This window comes from Xenia sp. Carnegie-2017, unplaced genomic scaffold, assembly GCF_021976095.1.
Source record: "Xenia sp. Carnegie-2017 unplaced genomic scaffold, XeniaSp_v1 HiC_scaffold_20, whole genome shotgun sequence".
NCBI lineage: Eukaryota > Metazoa > Cnidaria > Anthozoa > Malacalcyonacea > Xeniidae > Xenia > Xenia sp. Carnegie-2017.
This window is the reverse complement of record NW_025813483.1, coordinates 5,546,372-5,569,204: the sequence shown is the minus strand read 5'-3', so window position 1 is coordinate 5,569,204 and position 22,833 is coordinate 5,546,372. Positions and strand designations below refer to the sequence as shown.

The following is a 22,833-nucleotide window of genomic DNA, read 5'->3' as shown; positions in this document are numbered from 1 at the left end:
GATATTTCAATAGTAGAAAAAACAGGCTGATTTCGAAACTGCGTGTGAATTGTCAAAATTCTTATATTTAAAATCTTCATTATCTAATCTCAATAAACAAATCTTAATTTTCTTTCCGTTTGTTCACGTTTAAGGTGATATACAAATACAAACTTCTTTCTCTCTACTAAACACCTGAGACGAATAAACGCCTTTCCTTGAACCGTTACAATTTTTAACAGGCCACAGGATCTTATACGGTAATCACTGATCTGTCCCTTGCTTTAAAAAATGAACACAACGATGTTTGGTCTAAAGAAATACTCTTGTTATTACAATATACACGTATATAAACTATATACAATTCTCATTGTTCGTGTATGATATATTATCGATATAATGCATGTCAGCCAAGTTTCAAAAAAACCAACGTCAGTTTGCTTTACACATCCTCCGTACTTCGATGTAGCATTTTGTCTTACATAAATGGGGCAAACAAGTAAATAATTGTTTCCAAACTTTTCCTGACGCAAGAAGTCCATCGAAACGATTGGCTGACTTGTATTTTTATGTCCCTAACGTTTATACTTAAGAAAAAGTTCAAAAAATCGATTTGTGCTAACTACTGGTTACAATAAAAGCCTAAATATTTCCCTACGATGGAACTTCATATAAGAAGGCTTGCAAGATACAATGTTTATTTCGTACGAACCTCATATATGAAGACCTTTTCAACTATACGTGTTATGTATAACATTAATAGAAATAATCAAAGTTGGATTTCTTATAGCTAAATCTATTCCTTTAAACCTTTCTGTCAAATGAAGTAAAAATATCAATTCTCTGCATTTTTCGAGATGTTTTAAAAAGTTAATAATTACTAGAAGATGACGTTGTTTTTCAGTGAAAAAAACGACGATATTTTGGTGAACATTTTCGAGTTGTTCATAGACTTCATTGAAAAAGTTTATGGAAATTTGTGAACCTTCAGTTGTTTCTAAAGAGATAGCTCTAAAACTGTTACTAATTGAACGTTTGATCAAATATAGAACCAATAAGAATAAAATGAATGATTTGTTACCAGAAAGCGGACAGTGCTTTGGATTTCTGGTGTAATGTCACGGGAAGACCAAATCAGTCTTCACTAAAACATCACCGTTCCACTAAATAATTTTCAATGTTGCGCAATATCAGACACCAAGCCACTGTTGTGATAATTCTAAAGAGAAATATCAACAAATACGACTCTTGATAAAAACTTAACTATAATGTCATTTTCATAAGGAGTCCCTGTTGATCCAGTTTTGTGCCATTTGTGATCCATCGGGTCGCTTGATTGCCAGATTTTCATTTAGCATTTTCACTTTGTCTTTGAAAGAGGTTTCTGGATTTGGGGATTTCCCCATGTCGTTGGACAAACTTCTAGGTTTAGGTACTGGATGAATGTTGTTATTCTGCAGGCGAGCGGGACCTGGGTAAGTCGCATACCCATTATCACTCATTCTATCCCGTGCGCGGGCTACATGACCATTGTCTCTGTAGACTGTCGAGTTAGGAGCGCCTTTATATTCCGCTGGGGGGCCACTGCCATTGTTGACCAAAAATTGAGGCTTGGGTGGAGGTGGAGGTCTCTGGTAATAGTCAACCTGATTTTGAGGTAGGGGCGAGAAATTGTTGTCTTTATCCGCGGGAGGTGGAGGCAAAGGAAATTCTTCACTACCGTCATCATCACTATCTTCAACCTTCCCATCGTGAACAAATTTCACTCCAGATGTTGCGAGCTCAGCGTCAGGCGATGGTTGGACGATCTCGGTGCGAACACTGGCGAACTTCACACGACGGGTTCGTCCGTTGGTGTACGACGAATCAAGACCATCATCGTCAGGACCTTCAATAATACGATTTCGCAGCTGATTGGCTCTTGCTTCTCGGAGACGGTCGTCTTCTTCTCGTTGTCTCCGAAGTTCTTCTTCTTTCTCCCTGTCTACTGGATTCACATGTACAGGCTCGGCAACAGTGCTCACACTTTGTCTAAAAGATTCGTTTTGCTGAAAATCACGAACAAGTTGCTCATCTGCTTCACGACGCCATTGTTGTTCCCTGCGGTTTTTCTCCTCTTCTGATCGTTGCCAGTCCACGCGGGCGCGCGGTTTATCGTCAACCGGCTTTTCCCAGTTTTCTTGTTGAACAGGTACCCGAATGACTCGTACCATTCCTCCATCGACGCTGTCCGTTCCATTCTTACTGTTTGCTTCTTTTGCCAAACGTTCTTGAAATTGCCTTTCAATTTCCGCAGGATCAATATCCAATGAATCATCCTGGCTATTTTGTGGTGAGAAACGCTTCTGATTGGGTGGAAACGATCGCTTTGACGACGACGACGTGCTCTTGTTATCTTCAGCCGTCATTGGTCCTCCTTTGTTGTTGTCCCCAGGTCTACCAACACGGACATCACTGCTTCTACCATCCATAATAGGAGAGGTTGGTATTTTACCATAAGCTGGCTGTGAACCAACTCGTTTGACCTCAGCAGGTGTGGGCGCTCTGGGGAGTCGATTGGATCTTTGTGTACTATTATCATCATTAAGTAGCACATAATGTACTTGGGTGTTGGATGGTCTGGGATTTCTTTGTGATGGTTCAACGTCAATGGGTCTATTCATCACTCTTGAAGTAGAATCATCTTGATATCTGTTCATTTTCGTTGTACCAACATCCGATGGTCGCTGTGTTTTTTGTGGTTCTTTTCTCTCTTCTCTTTCTTTTTTGAGACGTTCTCTTAACTCTTGCTCTTCTTTCAACGCTCTTTCCTCTTCCTCCTGGATCTGTCTTTGAAGTTCTTGAAGGCGTCTTGCTTTTTCGCGTCGTTTTTCTTCCAACAGCAATTCAAGCTCTCGTTCGCGACGAGTCATTTCGTCCAACTCGGACATTTTCGATTGTTCATGGGCTTGCTCATTTTCTCGTTCAATCCTTGCGCGTTCTTGTTCTCTTTCAATCCGCATACGATCCTGTCGATTTCTCTCAATCTTCTCTCGTTCCTGTTTTTCCTCCAACATTCTCAGACGTTCTTGCTCACGTCGTTCTCTTTCAATCCGCTGTTGTTCCTGTCGTTCCCATTCAATCCTCTGTTTTTCTTGTCGTTCCCTTTCAATCCTCTGTTGGTCTTGTCGTTCCCTTTCAATCTTCTGTTGTTCTTGTCGTTCCCTTTCAATCCTCTGTTGATCTTGTCGTTCCCTTTCAATCCTCTGTTTTTCTTGTCGTTCCCTCTCAATCCTCTGTTTTTCTTGTCGTTCCTTTTCAATCGTCAGTTGTTCTTGTCGTTCCCTTTCAATCTTCAGTTGCTGTTGTCGTTCCCTTTCAATCCTCAGTTGTTCTTGTCGTTCCCTTTCAATCCTCAGTTGCTCTTGTCTCTGTTGTATTTCTAAAGGATTGGCATATGGCACACCAGGTTTCCCAAGTGGAGGTTTACGACCAGTAGGTGGACTCTCGAACTTATATTCCACTTTCGCAGCCATTGAAGAAGCCTTAATATAAAAAGTTGACTAAGTATCTACGACAGAAACAAAACTAAGTCCTGATTTCGCATGTAACGTGCACCAAAGTGTTTTTCAACGTGTTGGTAGTACTGTATTAAATAAAAAATTGGAACGAGAAAGGGTTCCATCGTCAATTCATGCAAAATTACAATATTATGTGTAAGTTCTCACTTTGTGATCAGGATTGTCTAACGAGTTTCTCTCGTATGGAATTCGTCTATTTGGTTCAGGTTTAAAAGGTTTTCCTAGTGTATTTGGATCTTCAAATGTTTGGACGCTTGCGTTGAGAGGAGGAGATCGCTGACCACCATCCTGTTGAGTTTTGACGCTTGTGTTGTTAGGAGGAGATCGCTGACCACCATCCTGTTGAGGACGCAATCGCGGTAGTGGGATTGGAGAGGTTGTCTTTTTTTCAGCATCTACCATAGCGTGACAAAAAACAATGATTTTGAGAAGCACATTCTCGATAACAGTTACAACTTGGGGAATGATTTAGAATTTGAATCAATCAAATATCAAATCAACCCACCACTCCTCTCCCTTATAATCGGCACATTCTAAGGGATGAAATCAAGTTTTTAAAGAGGAAAAAATTCACACATTTCTGGACAGATTCAACATCGTTCAATATCTTCACGACACCATGACGCTCTGCAGCTCCTTTTGCAATTGTCAAATTCACGATGGAGCCACATTTTATTAAAATCTTCACAGCACTTTAAAACGAAAGAAACAGAAATAAGGAAAAATCCACGTTGATGATGTAGCGATTTCTACTGTAGTCTTCTGTTTGTACGTAACATATTATAAATAACAAAATTGTGTTATTGTCTTCAATGTTCTATTAACTGAACTACAAGACCAACTGTGGACTATGATGATATTTCAAAACACAGTTCTAGTTTCTTTCATACTTCAATATCATACACAATAACATCACGTTGTTGTAATGTACTCAGGTATAGTAACAAGATAATCATTCTCTCCAATGTCTGCCAACTGAATACAATACCAACTGTAGACTATGATGATATTTCAAAATACAGTTCTAGTTTCTTTCATATCTTTAATATCATAGATAATAACATCACGTTGTTGTGATGTACTCAGGTATAGTAACAAGATAATCATTCCCTTCAATGTCCGCCAACTGAACTACAATACCAACTGTAGACTGTGCTGATATTTCAAAAGACAGTTCTAGTTTCTTTCATATCTTAATATTATACGTAAATAATAACATCACGATGTTGGGATTTATTCAGGTATCGTAAAAAAAACGCGATTTTTCCATAAGACATCACTTAAAAATTAAAAACTATGAAAATACATACTCCTCTTGTTCTATCCCAACCAAGGATTCGCCGTCAACCTCAATGATTTAGTCACCGGGACTCAAACGACCATCCTAAAACACAAAGAAAACAAAAAAAAAATGAAATCAATTTGTCCAATAAAAGAATTCTTAAAAATGTCTAAAACATCAATCTACGTACCACAGCAGCTGGTCCATTGGCAATAACCTCTTTAACGTACATACCAGATTTTCCCTGACCGCCGCCCTGAAATATAATGCGTTTTTTGGATATGCAGGACTAACTATTTTTTCCTGGATTTTTACTAATGAGAAGACTAAGGTTGGTACACATAGTTTTGAATGATACTCCTTCAACGATTGTACAACCATCAAGAGCAGGGAGAAGGGAATTTTGGGACCAATACCAGCCTGATAATGCCAGGGGGAGATAGACTAGGGGCATTACAAACATAATGATAGCCGCGGGGGGGGGGGAAGAGAAGTAAAGAAATTGAAGATGTTCACCTTAGCAGCTACGATGCTGACGCCCATTCCCTTGTTTCCTTTATTTAAAGTAATTTTAATAGTCTACAAAATAAACAACATAAAAACTGTTGAATTAATTGAAGATAAAATCCCCTGGATTTAAGATTCAATCCATGGCTTTAGATTCGTGACATAGGATTGACCTCATTCAGCCCAAAGAAGAATGTATATAATCTTCCACCATAAGATCATTCACACACATAAGGTCTCATGGGGCCCGTGAATGAAAAATTCCAATCTACACTTACGCAATTAAAAATTTTGCCACACAATTTTAAACATAATCCCAAGGTTTGTAAGAGTTATTCACATGACATAAAACTTAATCCTATGATTAAGGATTATAAGTTCAAGATAAAGACATACGTATATTGTTAACATACCTCTAAAGGAGGACCCTCGGTTACTAAAAATTTTCAAGGAGAAAGAAAATGGTCATGACCAAACATAAAATCATCTTTTGAAAAACAAATCAACATCATAGAGCAAATTTACCTTCAACAGCCTCAAAATGAACTGTCCAGTATCCGGATGCCTTTGGTTGGAATGTAAGTTTGCATAAACCTTTAGAAGGGACAATGAGGAGTAATGAAGAACATTACGAGATTTAGAAATAACTACTTATAACATGGGCAAAAGACTAGGGTTAACATCAGTATTATGATGAATATGTGGGTGGAAGGGCTCCACGACGAGCTCAACGGCCATCATGTCCTCGTGCCTCCGAGGTAGGTTTTTGAGCCAGAGGCTAGGACAAGGACAGTATGATGTAAAACCTACGACCCGTGGATCTCGCTGTCACCGTCCCAGCTCGCTGGGCCATGACAGATGAAGCCGGGTGTAAAGGGTGGGGCCAGTACTTCGTACACTGCACATCACCTTAAAACTCATCTGCGCAGGCTTGAAGGATACGTTCACGTATGCGACGCCTTCAACTCTACTAAGTCCTGTAGCGATGGGAAAGGGGCGAAACCGGCAGGTGAAAGATGTCACTGGAAGTCGCAGTCTCAATCCTGCATGCAGGCGGTTCGGGATATTGGTCGCTTGACGTTGACCCGAGATGACAACATCACTCGGAGGCACCCCGAACGACCAAGCAGCCCTTTTTAGGGACAGCACTGCTTGCTCCACAAGGAGAGTGGCCTAGAAAAGGTGGCCTAACCAAAGCTCGTTTCTCATCCCCCCAGTTGGCTTGCCGTGGTCAACTGGTATCTTTACTAGCGGTCAAACAACAACAAAGAAAGGAACGTACGCACCCACCGGTATGGGTGCAAAAGCACTGAAGCTGGCATGTTGGAACATCAGAACCATGCTTGACAAAGCTGACAGCAACAGACCTGAACGTCGCTCTGCTTTGATTGTACATGAACTCTCCAAGCTTGATGTCGACATTGCTGCCCTCAGCGAAATTCGCTTCCCCGAAGAAGGCAGCCTTCAGGAGCATGGCGCAGAATATACCCTCTTCTTTTCAGGAAAACCTGCAACAGAAAGGCGTCTCGCAGGCGTCGGCTTCATGGTTAGAACCTCCATTGCTTCCAAGTTTGAAAACCTGCCAACTGGCTATTCTAACCGCATCATGTCCAAGCGCCTCCCTCTGAAGAACAAAATCTATGCCACGCTCTTCAGTGTGTATGTCCCAACTCTTCAAGCTGTGCCTGCAGAAAAAGACAAGTTCTACTCAGAGCTCCGCAGAGTTCTTCGAAACACCTCCGTAGACGATAAGGTGATAATCCTTGGCGACTTCAACGCCAGAGTGTGACAAGACGCTGTTGCCTGGAAAGGAGTGCTTGGAAAACATGGCGTTGGTAACTGCAACGAAAACGGGCGCTTGCTGCTAGAGTTTTACATGGAGCAGCGACTTGTCGTCACCAGCACCATCTTCCAAAAAAAAGGGCAGTCTGAAAACAACCTGGATGCATCCTCGGTCCAAACACTAGCACCTTATTGACTACGTTCTAGTGCGCCAACGAGACATCCAAGACGTCTTACACACCAGAGTGATGCCCAGCGCAGAATGTGACACTGACCATCGCCTCATGCGCTGCAAACTCAGACTTCACTTCAAACCTAAAACAAGAAAGGGAGGGCCCCCAAAGAAAATGTTCAAGCTCAGTAGGCTACAATCAGTTGTAGTGAGAGCTGAATTCCAGACGTGCTTGCAGTTCAAGCTTGAAAACAACGGCTGCCCAGAAGATCCCTCATCTGATTCACTTTGGCTTCATTTGACAGAGCCCTACTGCAGACATCAGAAGACGTCCTGGAGCTCACCACTAAAAAGAACAAAGACTGGTTTGACGAACACAACAAGGAGATCCTGGAATTGCTGGCTAAGAAGAGATCAGCCCACCAGGCTCACCTGGCTCAGCCGTCCTGTCCCGTGAGGAAAGCTGCCAAGCGTTGCACTTGCAGCAACCTCCAGCGCAAGCTTCGAGAGATTAAGAACGAGTGGTGGATCAACCTCGCAGAATGAACTCAGCAATGCGCAGACGCTGGTGACTACAGAGGCTTCTACGAAGCCCTTAAGGCAGTGTTCGGCTCTACGCACCACGCCCAGAGTCCTTTGCGCAGTGCGGACGGTGAGGCGCTCCTCAAAGACAGGGCGTCTATTCTGAGTCGCTGGTCCGAGCACTTCCACGCCCTCTTCAGTGCTGATCGAGTCGTTCAGAACTCAGCAATCCTCCGCATCTCTCAGCTCCCAGTTATAGTGGAATTGGACGAACCACCCCTATGAAGGAACTCACAGAAGCCATAGAAAAGATTAAGAGTGGCAAGGCAGCAGGAGTTGATGGCATCCCACAAGAGATCTGGAAAGATGGAGGCCCAGCGTTACACAGAAAGCTCCTCGAACTCCTTGTCTGTTGTTGGGAACAACAAGGAAAGCTTCCAAGAGACCTCCGTAATGCAGCCATCGTTACCTTGTACAAAAACAAGGAGGAAAAGTCAGTCTGCTCCAACTACCGGGGGATCACTCTGCTTTCGATCACAGGAAAAATCCTTGCTCGTGTGCTCCTGAACAGGCTAATACCTATCATCGCAGAAGACCACCTCCCAGAAAACCAGTGTGGCTTCAGAGCAAACAGGGGTACCACAGACATGGTCTTCGTCCTCAGGCAACTGCAAAAGAAGTGCCGGGAACAGAACAAAGGACTCTACACCTGTCGAAAGCCTTCGACACAGTGAGCAGGAAGGGACTTTGGCTCATGATGGAGCGCTTCGGATGCCCCCCAAAGTTCCTCAGTATGATCACCGAGCTGCATGAAGACCAAAGCGGCCAAGTCAGGTTGAACAGCCCCCTCTCAGAACCCTTCCCTATCGTCAACGGCGTGAAACAGGGTTGTGTCTTGACTCCGACTCTGTTCACCATCTTCTTCAGCATGATGCTTAGGCAAGCCACAGAAGACCTTGACGATGACGAAGCTGTCTACATTCGCTATCGCCTTGACGGCAGCCTGTTCAACCTCAGGAGGCTGCAAGCCCATACAAAGACCCATGAGCAGATGATCCGAGACTTTCTCTTTGCCGACGACGCTGCCCTTGTTGCCCACACCGAAAGAGCCCTGCAGCGCCTCACGTCCTGTTTTGCACAGGCTGTCCAGCTATTCGGACTCGAGATCAGCTTGAAAAGACGGAAGTCCTCCATCAGCCCGCACCTCGGGTAGAGTACCGCCCTCCTCACATTACCATCGGCGAGACTGAGCTGAAAAGCGTTCACCAGTTCACCTACCTGGGGTGTGTTATCACATCAGATAGGAAGTTCGACAGGGAGGTCGACAACAGACTGGCCAAGGCAAGCAGCGCTTTTGGCAGACTGTATAACAGATTGTGGAACAACAATTCTTTGAAGAAGGGCACCAAGATCAGCGTGTACAGAGCTGTCGTACTCACCACCTTCTTGTACGGCTCCAAGTCGTGGGTAATCTACCGTCACCACCTACGCCTGCTTGAGCGTTTCCATCACCGCTGTCTCCGCACCATCCTCAACATACACTGGAGTGACTACGTCACCAATTTTGAGGTCTTCAAACAGGCGGAGATCACCAGCATCGAGGCCATGCTACTGAAGTCGCAGCTACGTTGGGCAGGGCACGTTTCCAGAATGGATGATCAATTCCTGCCCAAAATTGCCTTGTATGGCGAACTTTCCACTGGCCACCGTGACAGAGGGGCCCCGAAGAAACGCTACAAAGACTCTCTGAAGAAGTCCCTGCTGCTAACCGTGATGCCTGGCGTCGTACTGTCCACCAGGCTGTCTCCCCCTTAGAGGACTCTCGTACAGAGAACCTGAGGGAGAAACGCGCAGGAGGAAGAACCGGGAAGCTTCAGCAGCCGTACCTGACGTGACCTTTGACTGTAGCCGCTGCGGCCGAACCTGTTTGTCTCGCATCGGACTTGTTAGCCACGAGCGTGCCTGTAGTCGACGTGGACAGCCCCCTTCATAAAATCTTCGTTCGCGAAACCAAGCCAAGAGAAGAGAGACAAACTACTTAGTCACAATATAAACAAACGATCAACTAAAAACATTACACTTCACACTAAATCACTAGGTTAGCACTATTTTCCACCCAGCAAATCGCCCTTTACTTTGAAATATAATATTTTACACAATATAATATTTTACACAATCTAATATTTTACACAATATAATATTTTATATAATATTTTACACAATCGTCGAAAAACGACATATTTTCCAGCCTGGATTATAAGTTTATAACTTAAGGTGGTTGCATGAAAATTTATACTGCAATATTTATCTGTAAATATTTTCATACGTTGATATTAAAAACTGTATTGTAAAAATATAAAATTACTCGCCATCTCAAAACGACCTAGCACAAGTGCATGCATGGTTTCCTTTTAGCTTTTGGTTCTTTCCCATTAGCCGCCATCTTTAATTTATTTCCGATTGTGTAAAATATTATATTTCAAAGTAAAGGGCGGTTTGCTGGGTGGAAAATAGTGCTAACCAAATCACTAATACAATACACAATTCACACCCACACATTTCCTGTACACACAATACAATGACGTAAGAAGCAGATAACAAATACGGCTTACCTGACGTTTACTCTGAAGATGACTACCGCAAAGGTTATCGAAACGTCAATCAACAAATACAAAAACAGTCCTTCTCGAGACAATACCAACCTGGACGATCTACATTTACAAACATGTAACGACGCTCCCGGGTTTAAACCATTTACTTCATATCATTATGTGCAATAATTTAAATTTTATTTAAACATGGCTGTTATCAAGAATTTTTTCCCCATTCATATCTTATTCATAACACAGATGATGACATAAAAACGTTTTACTAAGTATGTCTTTAGAAATTACGCCTACTTTGAGAGAAAAGCTCACTTCTTCACGTGATAGTACACGTGATTTTTTTCTCGTCTATAATTGTTAAACTTGTTGTAGGGTAGACTATTTAAAATATTTGTTTGCGTCAAAAGTTCACAAAATGACAAAACTTTGCATGGTAAACTATCAAGTCTAAACGCTATCAATTTTCAAGTATCTCTGATTACTGAGATGTAACAAAATTATTCGAAAGTAGAGACTTCGAGATTAATTACTCTGAAATTCCCTTTTTAAACAAAGACCGCCCCTCAAATCTTGAGCTCCCCAACTTTTACATGCTTCTCGCGCCCCTGATCAAATAATTTGTTTATCTGCATCAAAAGTTTACAAAATGACAAAACTTCAATGAGCACGTTTCAAAGGTGGAACGCAGACAGTTTCAGAGAAGCTCTGTTTATCGATTTTCTTAACTTCCTAAAATATAAATCTTTAATTTTTGAGCTATCTTACTTGTAAAAGGCTGGCTTCCCCGTCTTCCTTTATGATTATTTCAGTTAGTTTGTATTTAAGTCAGGATGTTCAATAAATGAAATAAATCATAGTAAACTGTGAAAGGTTTATGGCATAAAGCTTCCAAGTAAATACTTCTTTGTGTTTGCTTCAGTCATAGCTAAAATAAAAATTTGCAATTCATATTCTATTGGGTATGAACAGAATTCAATATTGTACAATAAAAACAGCAGGTGATTAAAATCAAGCTTCAAATAAACATTCCAATTTCTTTATTATCAAGCAGAAGCAAAGACATCATGTAGTTGGTTGTGTCGTCTTTAAGGTTTCTTAATTTGCCAAGGTATGTTGATTTTAAATTCTATCTGTATTGGTCTGTTTTGATGTAATCTGTCACAAATGACTTATATCAATAATTTTAGTACTACGCATGTGTTATACGGACAACTTTTGTTAATTTTGATGAAATTTTTAAACAAACGGTATTTTACTTAGACATTTTACCATTGGAAAGTACCGACCTTTCTCACATTAACATAAACTACACATTAAAAAAGTTTATTTAAATATTATTTGTGTGGAGAAGCTACAAATTGGCAAGATGAGTCAAAATAATGACACGTCAAAGAATGTTAGATATGCATGTCATTATGTGAAATAATTTTACTTTTTGTAAAATGGCTTTTATCAAGACGTGTACAAATTTACTTTTTTCATTAATTTGTTACGTCTTATACAAATTACAAATCTTCTTTAAACATACTCTGAATTGGCAACCAAAAACAGTCAACATAATCTTAAAGATCTTTTTGTGAATCTTACTTGTCGCCCAGGCAATATTCCTTTGATTATGTCAAATGGATGCAACAACTCAAGCCTGATGAATAAAGAACTTTATTCTCTTGCAATGTTTATCTCATATACATATTGCTCACTCACTCAGACTATATCTTCAACCCATTCACAACAAAACATCACTCAAAATTTTGCAAAGTCTATTGGTTGACAAAAATTATAATTAAGGAGAATTTGTCTCTCTGTCACTAGGACAATCAAATAAAATAACTTATTTCAAACACACTCCCCCTGAACATCTGAAGATAAGATGTATATCTATATGGGTTGCTGATCTATGGAGTGTTTCAAATCTCTTCGTTTTCTTCGTCAGCAATCGATTGGATAATCCCCGCGGCATTTTCAGCTGCCTTACGCTTTGGTTTAAATGGTTTATCGTCTAGATTAAGATCAGGTCTCTCTTAATGGCTCTGTCGATCACAAGCTAATTCCATTGGTTTAAAACCGTTTCAAACTTGGTATGAACGTTGAAGCAGATAAGTCCGGCATCATGTCCAAGTACACTGCTCGAGTTAGACTACATGAAAACAACGCCATATATGCTTTGCAATCCTAGCTTGACTTCTTTTTGTAACGTATTGGTCCCGCAAAATCTACGCCAATTACCTCGAACGCTGTTTTGCCACAAGTCCGGTCTTCGGGTAACTTTCCAGGAGGGGGTGTTGGAACTGATGTCGCTCAATATCTTTTGCAACCAAAGCACTCCTTTCTAACTTTCTTTACAAGGCTTCTTAACTTAGGTACCCAATACTCTCTTACAGCAGCCATTGTTAACTCAACACTTCCATGTAACGTTTCACGATGCAATTTTTCCACCACCCTTTGAGCGAGCAAGGAATATGTGGGAAGGTAGATAGGATAGTGACCCACAATTCGGCCACGACATTCTAGAATCCCTTCTGTATTACGCGTAAGAATAAATTCTTTGTATTGTTGCTCGTACTTAGGTTGTAATTAACCTTGCTTTTGGGCTTGTTTGAAAAATTTCATCTTAGTCTCTTCAATCTCGGTAAGGATAATGATCCTGTTTTCTTTTCCCCTTGTGTACAATTGTTTATGAACCTGAAGAGCCTTGACGACACTCGTGGTGCTCGTTTAAGTGAGCATTTTCTTAATAACTGTTCCAAAACATCACCACTGTACTGTTTTGTTGTCATTGCGATACTTTTTTAGGAAACTGTCGCTTCTGCTTCTGTTGCAGTAGATGGAGTTGTGGCTATATTACTTGGCCATCTGCTCATATCGGATAACCATTCTGGAGCGTAGAGCCACATCTGATTTAATTTTCCACCTCTGCTGGCCAAATCTGCAGGATTTTCGGATGGGCGCATATTGCCATTTTATTTCAAGATGTAGGTGTATCTTACGGACGCGGTTTGAGACAAACTGCTCATACTGACCACGTCCAAGGATCTAATGCAAGGTGACAGTGCTGTCTAGCCATGCAAAACTTTGCGGCCGTTGTAAATGATCCAATGCGTTTCGCACATTCTCAAGAAGGTTCGCTGCCATGTGTGCTGACACAAGTTCTAGCAGTGGAACAGTTAGGCCCTCTTTTGACAGACGACTTTTACCAGAAATTAGAATTTGAGTAGTTCCCAATTCTTCACGAATAACTGAGTACAATGCAGCTCCTACACCTTGTGTGCTAGCATCCACGAATGCATGCAGTTTTAACGACTTGATTGGTTCTCGGAACCCAGCTAATGATCGCGGAACACTTACTTCACACGGAAGATTGTTCTCCCAGCAATCCCATCGATACTTCAAACAATGGCTTAGCTGTACATCCCATAAGAACTTCTCCTTACAGATATCGCGATAAATTATCTTTCCCTCTAGAAAAAAGGGTGATGTAATTACCAAAGGGTCACAAAACTTTACCAATCTACTTAGTACTTCTCGTTTTGTTTTTGTCGAATTCTCTGATGGGATCACTATGGAAATCTCGTCACTTTTCTTTTCCTATAACAGTCCCAAAACGTTAGATTCTCCAGTTTTTGTTCCAAGTTGTTGTTTTGCTAAAGTTTTTTTTCATCATCCTTTTCTTTTTCATCCGCTTTAAGCTCATGGGCATTTGAGTTCCACTTATGCAAATTGAACTTGGAGTCGTTGAATACATTGATTGATTTCCTTTTTCTTTCTTTGGCTTCGTCTACTGTTTGTTCCCCACTAAGCAGATCGTCTACATACATAGACTTCTTCAGTTCCTCAACGATATCTGGCATCTTTCTTTTCCAAGTTTCTAGGTGTTGCTCTAACACTCCCCCAAGTAGAAATGGAAGGCAGGTTAGGCCAAAGACGACTCTTGTGAATCTATATGTCAAGGGTTCAGGTTGACTGTCAATCTTCCAGTGGAACCGTAAGGCATCTCTTTCTTGTTCTTTTATCCGGATCTGGAGGAATGCCTTTTCTATATCTCCACAACTCGGAGCTCAGTTACAAATTCAACTACCCCTTTGCTGACTTGTTCCTCGATAGTCTTGGTATACTCACTGGCCATGCCTTCACGGTCTAATCTCTTTACAAGAAAGTTGAGTCGTCGCAAGCTTCCTTCCTTGTGGGATGGTAAGGGAGGATGGTTACCTTGCCACAGTAGACCAGACTCATATCAACCTTCCGAACTCCTGACCAATTGCTCCTTAAGCTCTCCATACACTGAGATTTGATCGTGTTCTGAGTTGTCAGCAAGTCCTAAAACATCCCACCGGCGCAACTTCTCATAATCCTTTTGAGTGGTTTGTGTTAGTAGCATATGATTATGATCACATTCCTTCCCAGGGTACATCTAAAACCATCCCAGCTTGGTCAACTCCGCGATATGTTCGCCATCTTTGCCTATTCGGAGATGATTCTTTGTTTTTATTCCGGCATACTCCCCTCCCCCAAGAGCGACATGTACTGGAAACTGAGCCTTCGTGTCACAGTCTTGGATATCAATCCCTTTTAAGTGTGAGTATTTGGAAATCATATGGTTGTATTGGGGGTTTTTTACTGATAAAAGTTCACTTTTTTCCACTTTTATTAAATATACTTCCATACCAAACTCTCTAGCGAGTGACTCCACTTTATTTGCATAGGTCTCTAGACATTCTACACTACTACTAAGGAGCATGTCCACTTGTTTAGTTGTTATGTCAACAGGTTTTTAGGCCAAGGACACTTACCAACCTTGCAGAATCAATTAATGTTCTACACATGATCCCATTAACTTTCACTGTCAAGACTGGAAAGACTCCTTCGTTGGTTTTTGTTGCGGTCATCAGGGTCTTCTTACCCACTGCTTGGTCACACAAAGAAGTATGATGTCTTCTCTCGCAATGTTGACATGTTATTTTACTGGTACAATCTGCAGCTCTCTGCCCTTCTCCGGTACACTTGAAACAGCGGCGCTTTTTTGCCAATAGTTGTTTTCTTTCTTTGATATCTGTCACCTTTGGGCAGTCAGCTGATTTGTGATCCTTTGCATCGCAATAGACACATTTACGCTGACCCAATTTAATGTTGAATAGTTTTTCTCGGAGCCGGTTTCGATTTTCTTTTTTTCTCCTTCACATATAGAATTTCTAGGATTTCGTCTAGTCCACAAGGTTAAGGCTTCTATTAGCTTAATATAATCCCATTCATCCCAGTTGGGATCTGTGTGAACCAAGTAGCTTCTTATACCAGACGATTTGTCCAATGTCATTGCAACACTTCCATTGATCTGCTCCCGTTCTCCCATAGTTTCTAAAGACTGTACGCAATAGGTGAGTCTTTCACAGAATTAATGCACCTTCTGTACATTGGCCTCTGGTATATTGGGTAAGTCAAGAATTTCTTTGGTGTAGGATTTGATCACTTCTGACTCCTTCCCATACTTAGATTGAAGTATACTTTTTGCTCAGTTATACCCTTCACTAGTGAAAGGTAGTGCTTCTATGGAATACTTGACATGTTTTTATAGCAACTTTCTCAAATATGAAAATTGCATAATTTCGTGCAATGATGCGAAACAGGCAAATTAGAAAAACGTTTTAACTTTTCCTCTAACATGAATTTGAGTGATCTGCAAATTCCCTTCAATTGATTGATTGATTTAATTGGTAGAGATCAGATCGATTTGCAAACACACCAATAGAGCAACTACTTGCATTGCTCTTAGCTACACTTATGAAGGTTTTCAATAAGTTTTCAAAACTGCCACAAAAATACCTAAATGCACGAAAATATTTTTCTACGTTTCTGCTGCCACATTGGTTGACAATTTTCATGTACAACTGGAAATTTATCAACTCAATCTTCAACTATTTCAGTTGTCCATAAATTGTATTTATAAATAATTATTGCTCATCTTATGATCATTTTATGATCCGTAGATGGAGTCAAAAGAAGAAAGGAATAACTGCTACATGCAGAAAATACTTACAGATGCTGTTAAAAAGAAACTTGTTGATATATTTATCGTAGAGTGGAACACTCATTACGAAGGATCCCTTGGAGTATGGGAAAATACAAACGTTAGTGGTCAGAAGTTGTTCAATATTGAAAAAACAAAAAAGCCACCTCATGACAAACATATTCTGCCAAATTTTCAAGATGGTGACACCAGTAAGTGGGATTGTACAACACTGTTTGCAGCAATATTGTTTTCCAACTCAATAGGAACAAAAGTTAACACAAAAGTTAGTTCTGCAGTTGATGCACTTCGTATTGTTAGAAACAAATTTATTCATAATAATTTTGGAAGAGTATCTGATACCGAATTTGACAAAATGGTTTGTGATATTGAAAATTCGTTTCAAGCTCTAGGATTTTCATTCAATGAAATTAATGAAATAAAAAATGAAAGAAACACATTTAATTCTTTTCAAGTACTTCCTTGCAAACCAAATCACCATGTAGTTCAACGTACAGAATTACTTAATCAAATCACAGCAGATCTCAATAACTTGCGCAGTACTAACAATAATGAACTGACATATTACTATATTTCTGGTAATCCTGGCAGTGGTAAATCTCAATTAGCCAGACAAATTTGCGACAAAATGTTTAACTCTGTTGACTGGGAAAATAAAACTACATTTGTGATGACACTCGAAGGAAAAGATGCTGACTCTCTCTTAAAAACTTACAATGAACTTTGTCAACGTTTGAACATCCATGAACATTTTCTTGAAAATATTTTAAAAAAGGGAGAAAGCAGCGAAGACAGAATCAAACAATTTCATGTCTTGCTGACACAAAAACTGAAATCTTGGAAAATATGGTGGATTCTTGTAGATAACGTGGTTCAACTTGATAAAATTTATCAATTATTACCTCAAGTTGGTGATCATAATTGGAAAAATGGACAAATTGTAGTAACTGTTCAAAATACAGATGCTATACCACTAGATGGAAATCTAAACAAACACATTTCAATTAGTCATGGTATGAATGATAAAGAATGTCGTCAACTTCTATCTGTTTATACCGATGTTCATAATCATGATGAAGAGTTTTTGAAGAATTTGTCAGAAAAATTAGATCGTCAACCATTGGTCCTGGCAAGTGCTGCTTACTACGTAGGTAGTGTAAAAAGTGCAAATCTGGAATTCACGTGGGAACAATATTTCGATAAGTTGAATGAAGGAGAGCGACAGAGCATGGATGCCACATTTCAAAAGATCAATACAGCATATTCTGGAGGTAATTCAACTTTATTAAAAACCGTTGAGTTGGCAGTACAAAAAAGTACTCAAGAATCCATATTAATGGCAAAAATTTTTGGTCTTTTCTCGATAATATCTTTCGATCCGTTACCACAAGATATTATCATACAATATATTAAAAGCATTGACCCACATATATCTGCAGAAGAGATATGTCTTCAATTAAAGCATTGTTCGTTAATTCTTCAATCGGAAAACAACGACATCCGCCTGCATCGGGTTGTACATGAAGCTATCATAAATTACCAATCTTGGCAGACCTCTTGCAGTAAACAAAAAGCAAAAAATTCGACTAAGATGTCTCTACTTGCGTGTCAAGTCGCTAGGGCACTCTATCATTTTAAAGACAGAGAAGATCAAATCAAAATAACTCCGCATCTTATTAAATTCTTAAACAATTCGTCATTTAAGCACTTTCAAAATAAGTTGATAAACGAGAAATCGTTATTTTTTTTCTATAGAAAACAAAAACTTGATGAAAAAAATTTGAAAATTGCCAATTACTTTGTAAATGTATTAGAAAAATTTTGCAACTATGAACACGCCATGAATGTACTTAAAAATATAATAACAATTCAAACTAGAGCGTTAGGTGTCAATCATGTTGATGTTTCCTATTCATACAACGAGCTTGGTGGGTTGTTTTTGATGAATGGAGAATACGAAAAAGCAAAAGATTTTCATGAACGAGCGATGAAAATTCAAACAAAAGCGTTTGGACCTGACCATGCTCATATTGCAGAAACGTACAACAATCTGGGTTTGGTTCACGAAGATATGGGAGAGTACGAAAAAGCAAAAGATTTTCACGAAAGAGCAATGGAAATTCAAACAGAAGCATTTGGACCCGATCATGTTGATATTGCGACAACGTACAACAATCTGGGTTTGGTTTACAGTAAAATAGGAGAGTACGAAAAAGCAAAAGATTTTTATGAACGAGCGATGAAAATTAAAACGAAAGCATTTGGACCTGACCATGTTAATATTGCGACAACGTACTGCAATCTGGGTTCGGTTTACCAAAAAATGGGAGAGTACGAAAAAGCAAAAGATTTTTACGAACGAACAATAGAAATTTACACAAAAGCATTTGGACCTGACCATGTTTATATTGCGACAATGAACTGCTATCTCGGTTCGCTTTTCAATGATATGGGAGAGTACGAAAAAGCAAAAGATTTTTACGAACGAACAATAGAAATTCACAAAAAAGCATTTGGACTTGACCATGTTAATATCGCGACAACGTACTGCCATCTGGGTGGGGTTTACTATGATATGGGAGAGTACGAAAAAGCAAAAGATTTTTACGAACGAACAATAGAAATTTTCAAAAAAGCATTTGGACCTGATCATGTTGATATTGCGACAACGTACAACAATCTGGGTTTGGTTTACAGGAAAATAGGAGAGTACGAAAAAGCAAAAGATTTTTATGAACGAGCGATGAAAATTAAAACGAAAGCATTTGGACCTGACCATGTTAATATTGCGACAACGTATAACAATCTGGGTTTGGTTCACAAAGAAATGGGAGAGTACGAAAAAGCAAAAGATTTTTATGAACGAGCAATGGAAATTCAAACGCGAGCATTTGGACCTGACCATGTTAATATTGCGACAACTTACAACAATCTGGGTTTGGTTCAAAAAGAAATGGGAGAGTACGAAAAAGCAAAAGATTTTATGAACGAGCGATAGAAATTCGAACGAGAGCATTTGGACCTGACCATGTTAATATTGCGACAATGTACTGCAATCTGGGTTCGTTTTACGATGATATGGGAGAGTACGAAAAAGCAAAAGATTTTTATGAACGAGCGACAGAAATTCAAACGCGAGCATTGGGACCTGATCATTTTGATATTGCGACAACGTACAACAATCTGGGTTTGGTTTACAATGACATGGGCGAGTACGAAAAAGCAAAAGATTTTCATGAACGAGCGATGAAAATTCAAACAAAAGCGATTGGACCTGGTAATGTTAATATTGCATCAACGTACAATCATCTGGGTTTGGTTTACAGTAAAATAGGAGAGTACGAAAAAGCAAAAGATTTTTACGAACGAACAATAGAAATTTTCAAAAAAGCATTTGGACCTGATCATGTTGATATTGCGACAACGTACAACAATCTGGGTTTGGTTTACAGGAAAATAGGAGAGTACGAAAAAGCAAAAGATTTTTATGAACGAGCGATGAAAATTAAAACGAAAGCATTTGGACCTGACCATGTTAATATTGCGACAACGTATAACAATCTGGGTTTGGTTCACAAAGAAATGGGAGAGTACGAAAAAGCAAAAGATTTTTATGAACGAGCAATGGAAATTCAAACGCGAGCATTTGGACCTGACCATGTTAATATTGCGACAACTTACAACAATCTGGGTTTGGTTCAAAAGAAATGGGAGAGTACGAAAAAGCAAAAGATTTTTATGAACGAGCGATAGAAATTCGAACGAGAGCATTTGGACCTGACTATGTTAATATTGCGACAATGTACTGCAATCTGGGTTCGTTTTACGATGATATGGGAGAGTACGAAAAGCAAAAGATTTTTATGAACGAGCGACAGAAATTCAAACGCGAGCATTGGGACCTGATCATTTTGATATTGCGACAACGTACAACAATCTGGGTTTGGTTTACAATGACATGGGCGAGTACGAAAAAGCAAAAGATTTTCATGAACGAGCGATGAAAATTCAAACAAAAGCGATTGGACCTGGTAATGTTAATATTGCATCAACGTACAATCATCTGGGTTTGGTTTACAGTAAAATAGGAGAGTACGAAAAAGCAAAAGATTTTTATGAACGAGCGATGAAAATTAAAACGAAAGCATTTGGACCTGACCATGTTAATATTGCGACAACTTACAACAATCTGGGTTTGGTTTACCAAGAAATGGGAGAGTACAAAAATGCAAAAAGTTTTTACGAAAGAGCAATGGAAATTGAAAGAGAAGCATTTGGACCTGACCATGTTAATATTGCAACAACGTACTGCAATCTGGGTTTAGTTTACAATGACATGGGCGAGTACGAAAAAGCAAAAGATTTTTACGAACGAGCGATGGAAATTCAAACGAAAGCATTTGGACCTGACCACGTTAATATTGCAACAACGTACCGCCATCTGGGTTCGGTTTACAGAGTTATGGGAAAGTACAAAAAAGCAAAAGATTTTTATGAACGAGCGATGGAAATTGACACGAAAACATTCAGACCTGACCATGTTAATATTGCAATAACTTACAACAATCTGGGTTTGGTTCACAAAGATATGGGAGAGCACGAAAAAGCAAAAGATTCTTACGAACGAGCAATAGAAATTTACACAAAAGCATTTGGACCTGACCATGTTAATTTTGCAGCAACTTACCACAATCTGGGTTTCGTTCACAAAGATATAGGAGAGTACGAAAAAGCAAAAGATTTTTACGAACGAGCAATAGATATTTACAGAAAAGCATTTGGACCTGACCATGATTATATTGCGACAGTTTACAACGATCTGGGTTTAGTTCACCAAGATATGAGAGAGTACGAAAAAGCAAAAGATTTTTTCGAACGAGCAATAGAAATTTACACAAAAGCTTTTGGACCTGACCATGTTCATATTGCGACAACGAGCAACAATCTGCGTTTGGTTCACATAGAAATGGGAGAGTATGAAAAAGCAAAAGTTTTTTGCGAACAAGCGATGGAAATTCAAACGAAAGCATTTGGACCTGACCATGTTTATATTGCGACAACGTACAACAATCTGGGTTCTGTTTACAGTAATATGGGAGAGTACAAAGAAGGAAAAGATTTTTATGAATGAGCGATGGATATTCAAACGAAAGCATTTGGACCTGACAATGTTAAAATTGCGATAACCTACGACAATCTAGGTTCTGTTTACAGTGATATGGCAGAGTACAAAAAACGAAAAGATTTTTATGAACGAACGATGGAAATTGAAACGGAAGCATTTGGACCGGACCATGTTGATATTGCGACAACTTACAACAATCTAGGTTCTGTTTACAGTAATATGGGAGAGTACAAAAAAGCAAAGATTTTTATGAACGAGCGATGGAAATTCAAACGAAAGCATTTGGACCTGACGATTTTAATAGTGCAACAACTTACAATAATCTGGGTTTGGTTTACAAACATACGGGAGAGTACGAAAAAGCAAAAGATTGTTATGAACGAGCAATACTATAGAAATTAACACTGAAGCTTTTTATTGCTAGTTGCTAGAAAAACTTCCGTGTTTGAGAAAATTTACAACGAGATAGAAGAAATGGATTTGTGGTTCCGTGAATTAAGGAAAAAATTTACACTAAAGTCCTAACAACAACAGTTGTATATAAATAAGGTTTAAATATATTCTTGATAATATTCAATACAAACATTTGTATTTTCAAGTTTTCAATACTCATTTACTGGAACAGTTTTTTCTGTTAGCTAAGAAACTTGTATGGAACTTTTACATTGTATATGAGATTAATACGTTTGCAATCTATCTAGTCTGAAGTTGTAAAGCTCCTTAAAATGAGTGAAGTGTTTGTTGGGTTATTTACATGAGAGTAAATCACAGATCTAATAATACACTAGATAGTGCAACTGACATAAAAGTTGAAGCCGGGCAAATTTACTCCGGAGCCCCAAAGTAGTGAGAATCAATATGGCGTTGTATTAGAAAATATGTGGTCCAAGTTAATATCTCGCAATTATTAGCAAATCGCGGAGGTTGCATCAACTTTTTTGCACTATTTATGAAATAAATCATTGTGACTATAGTTTGTAAGAAAAAAATTGAAGAATACGCCAATACATCGCCGTAAAATTGATTTCAAGTGTAGCTCGATTTGAAAGCATCAGTAGCGACTAAGGCTTAAGTACTGGAATTTGCACATATAAATATCGTATCACAGCACAATCTGCGATAGTGTGGCTTAGTTCGTGTGGCAAATACAGCGATATCATACTCGATCTATGGATGTATTGTAATAGAACAGGCATATTACAAAAATCAGTCAGAAATTGACACATGTTACAAGCACAAATTAAATATTTTGCTCAGAATAAATAATTTAGGTTTGATA

The 22,833-nt window shown here is 39.3% G+C and overlaps 2 protein-coding genes across 3 annotated transcripts; one reads left to right on the top strand and one right to left on the bottom strand.

Annotated features, from left to right (window-relative positions):
* Positions 1–285: 285 nt before the first annotated feature.
* On the bottom strand, positions 286–4,923 carry LOC124443352 (trichohyalin-like). 2 transcript variants are annotated; one of them, XM_046993854.1, is made up of 4 exons: positions 4,850–4,923; positions 4,116–4,231; positions 3,687–3,934; positions 286–3,503 (listed from the first exon to the last, which is right to left on the bottom strand). In XM_046993854.1, exon 4 carries the CDS (start codon positions 3,492–3,494, stop codon positions 1,257–1,259), a length of 2,238 nt encoding a protein of 745 aa, XP_046849810.1. In that variant the 5' UTR covers positions 3,495–3,503; positions 3,687–3,934; positions 4,116–4,231; positions 4,850–4,923; the 3' UTR covers positions 286–1,256. The 2 variants fall into 2 exon arrangements, with proteins under 2 accessions (XP_046849810.1, XP_046849809.1); XM_046993853.1 differs by lacking the exons at positions 4,116–4,231; positions 4,850–4,923 and having other exon boundaries at positions 3,687–3,956.
* Positions 4,924–7,100: 2,177 nt separating this feature from the next.
* Positions 7,101–22,250, top strand: LOC124441551. The gene is made up of 8 exons (XM_046992027.1): positions 7,101–7,113; positions 8,450–8,454; positions 9,121–9,124; positions 11,462–11,518; positions 16,389–18,488; positions 19,077–19,390; positions 20,270–21,504; positions 21,631–22,250. Exons 5-8 carry the CDS (start codon positions 16,389–16,391, stop codon positions 21,954–21,956), a joined length of 3,975 nt encoding a protein of 1,324 aa, XP_046847983.1. The 5' UTR covers positions 7,101–7,113; positions 8,450–8,454; positions 9,121–9,124; positions 11,462–11,518; the 3' UTR covers positions 21,957–22,250.
* The last annotated feature ends 583 nt before the right edge of the window (positions 22,251–22,833 follow it).

What these genes read in the sequence shown, in the direction of transcription:
- LOC124441551 (XM_046992027.1), top strand. Translation starts at nt 16,389, where the DNA reads ATGGAGTCAAAAGAAGAAAGGAATAACTGCTACATGCAGAAAATACTT. An exon ending in GTTCAAAAAGAAATGGGAGA is followed by an intron (nt 19,391 to 20,269) that starts GTACGAAAAAGC and finishes ATGATATGGGAG; the next exon opens with AGTACGAAAAGCAAAAGATT. An exon ending in GACAACGTACAACAATCTGG is followed by an intron (nt 21,505 to 21,630) that starts GTTCTGTTTACA and finishes ACGACAATCTAG; the next exon opens with GTTCTGTTTACAGTGATATG.
- LOC124443352 (XM_046993853.1), bottom strand. Translation starts at nt 3,941, where the DNA reads ATGGTAGATGCTGAAAAAAAGACAACCTCTCCAATCCCACTACCGCGA. An exon ending in TAGACAATCCTGATCACAAA is followed by an intron (nt 3,504 to 3,686) that starts GTGAGAACTTAC and finishes TTTTATATTAAG; the next exon opens with GCTTCTTCAATGGCTGCGAA.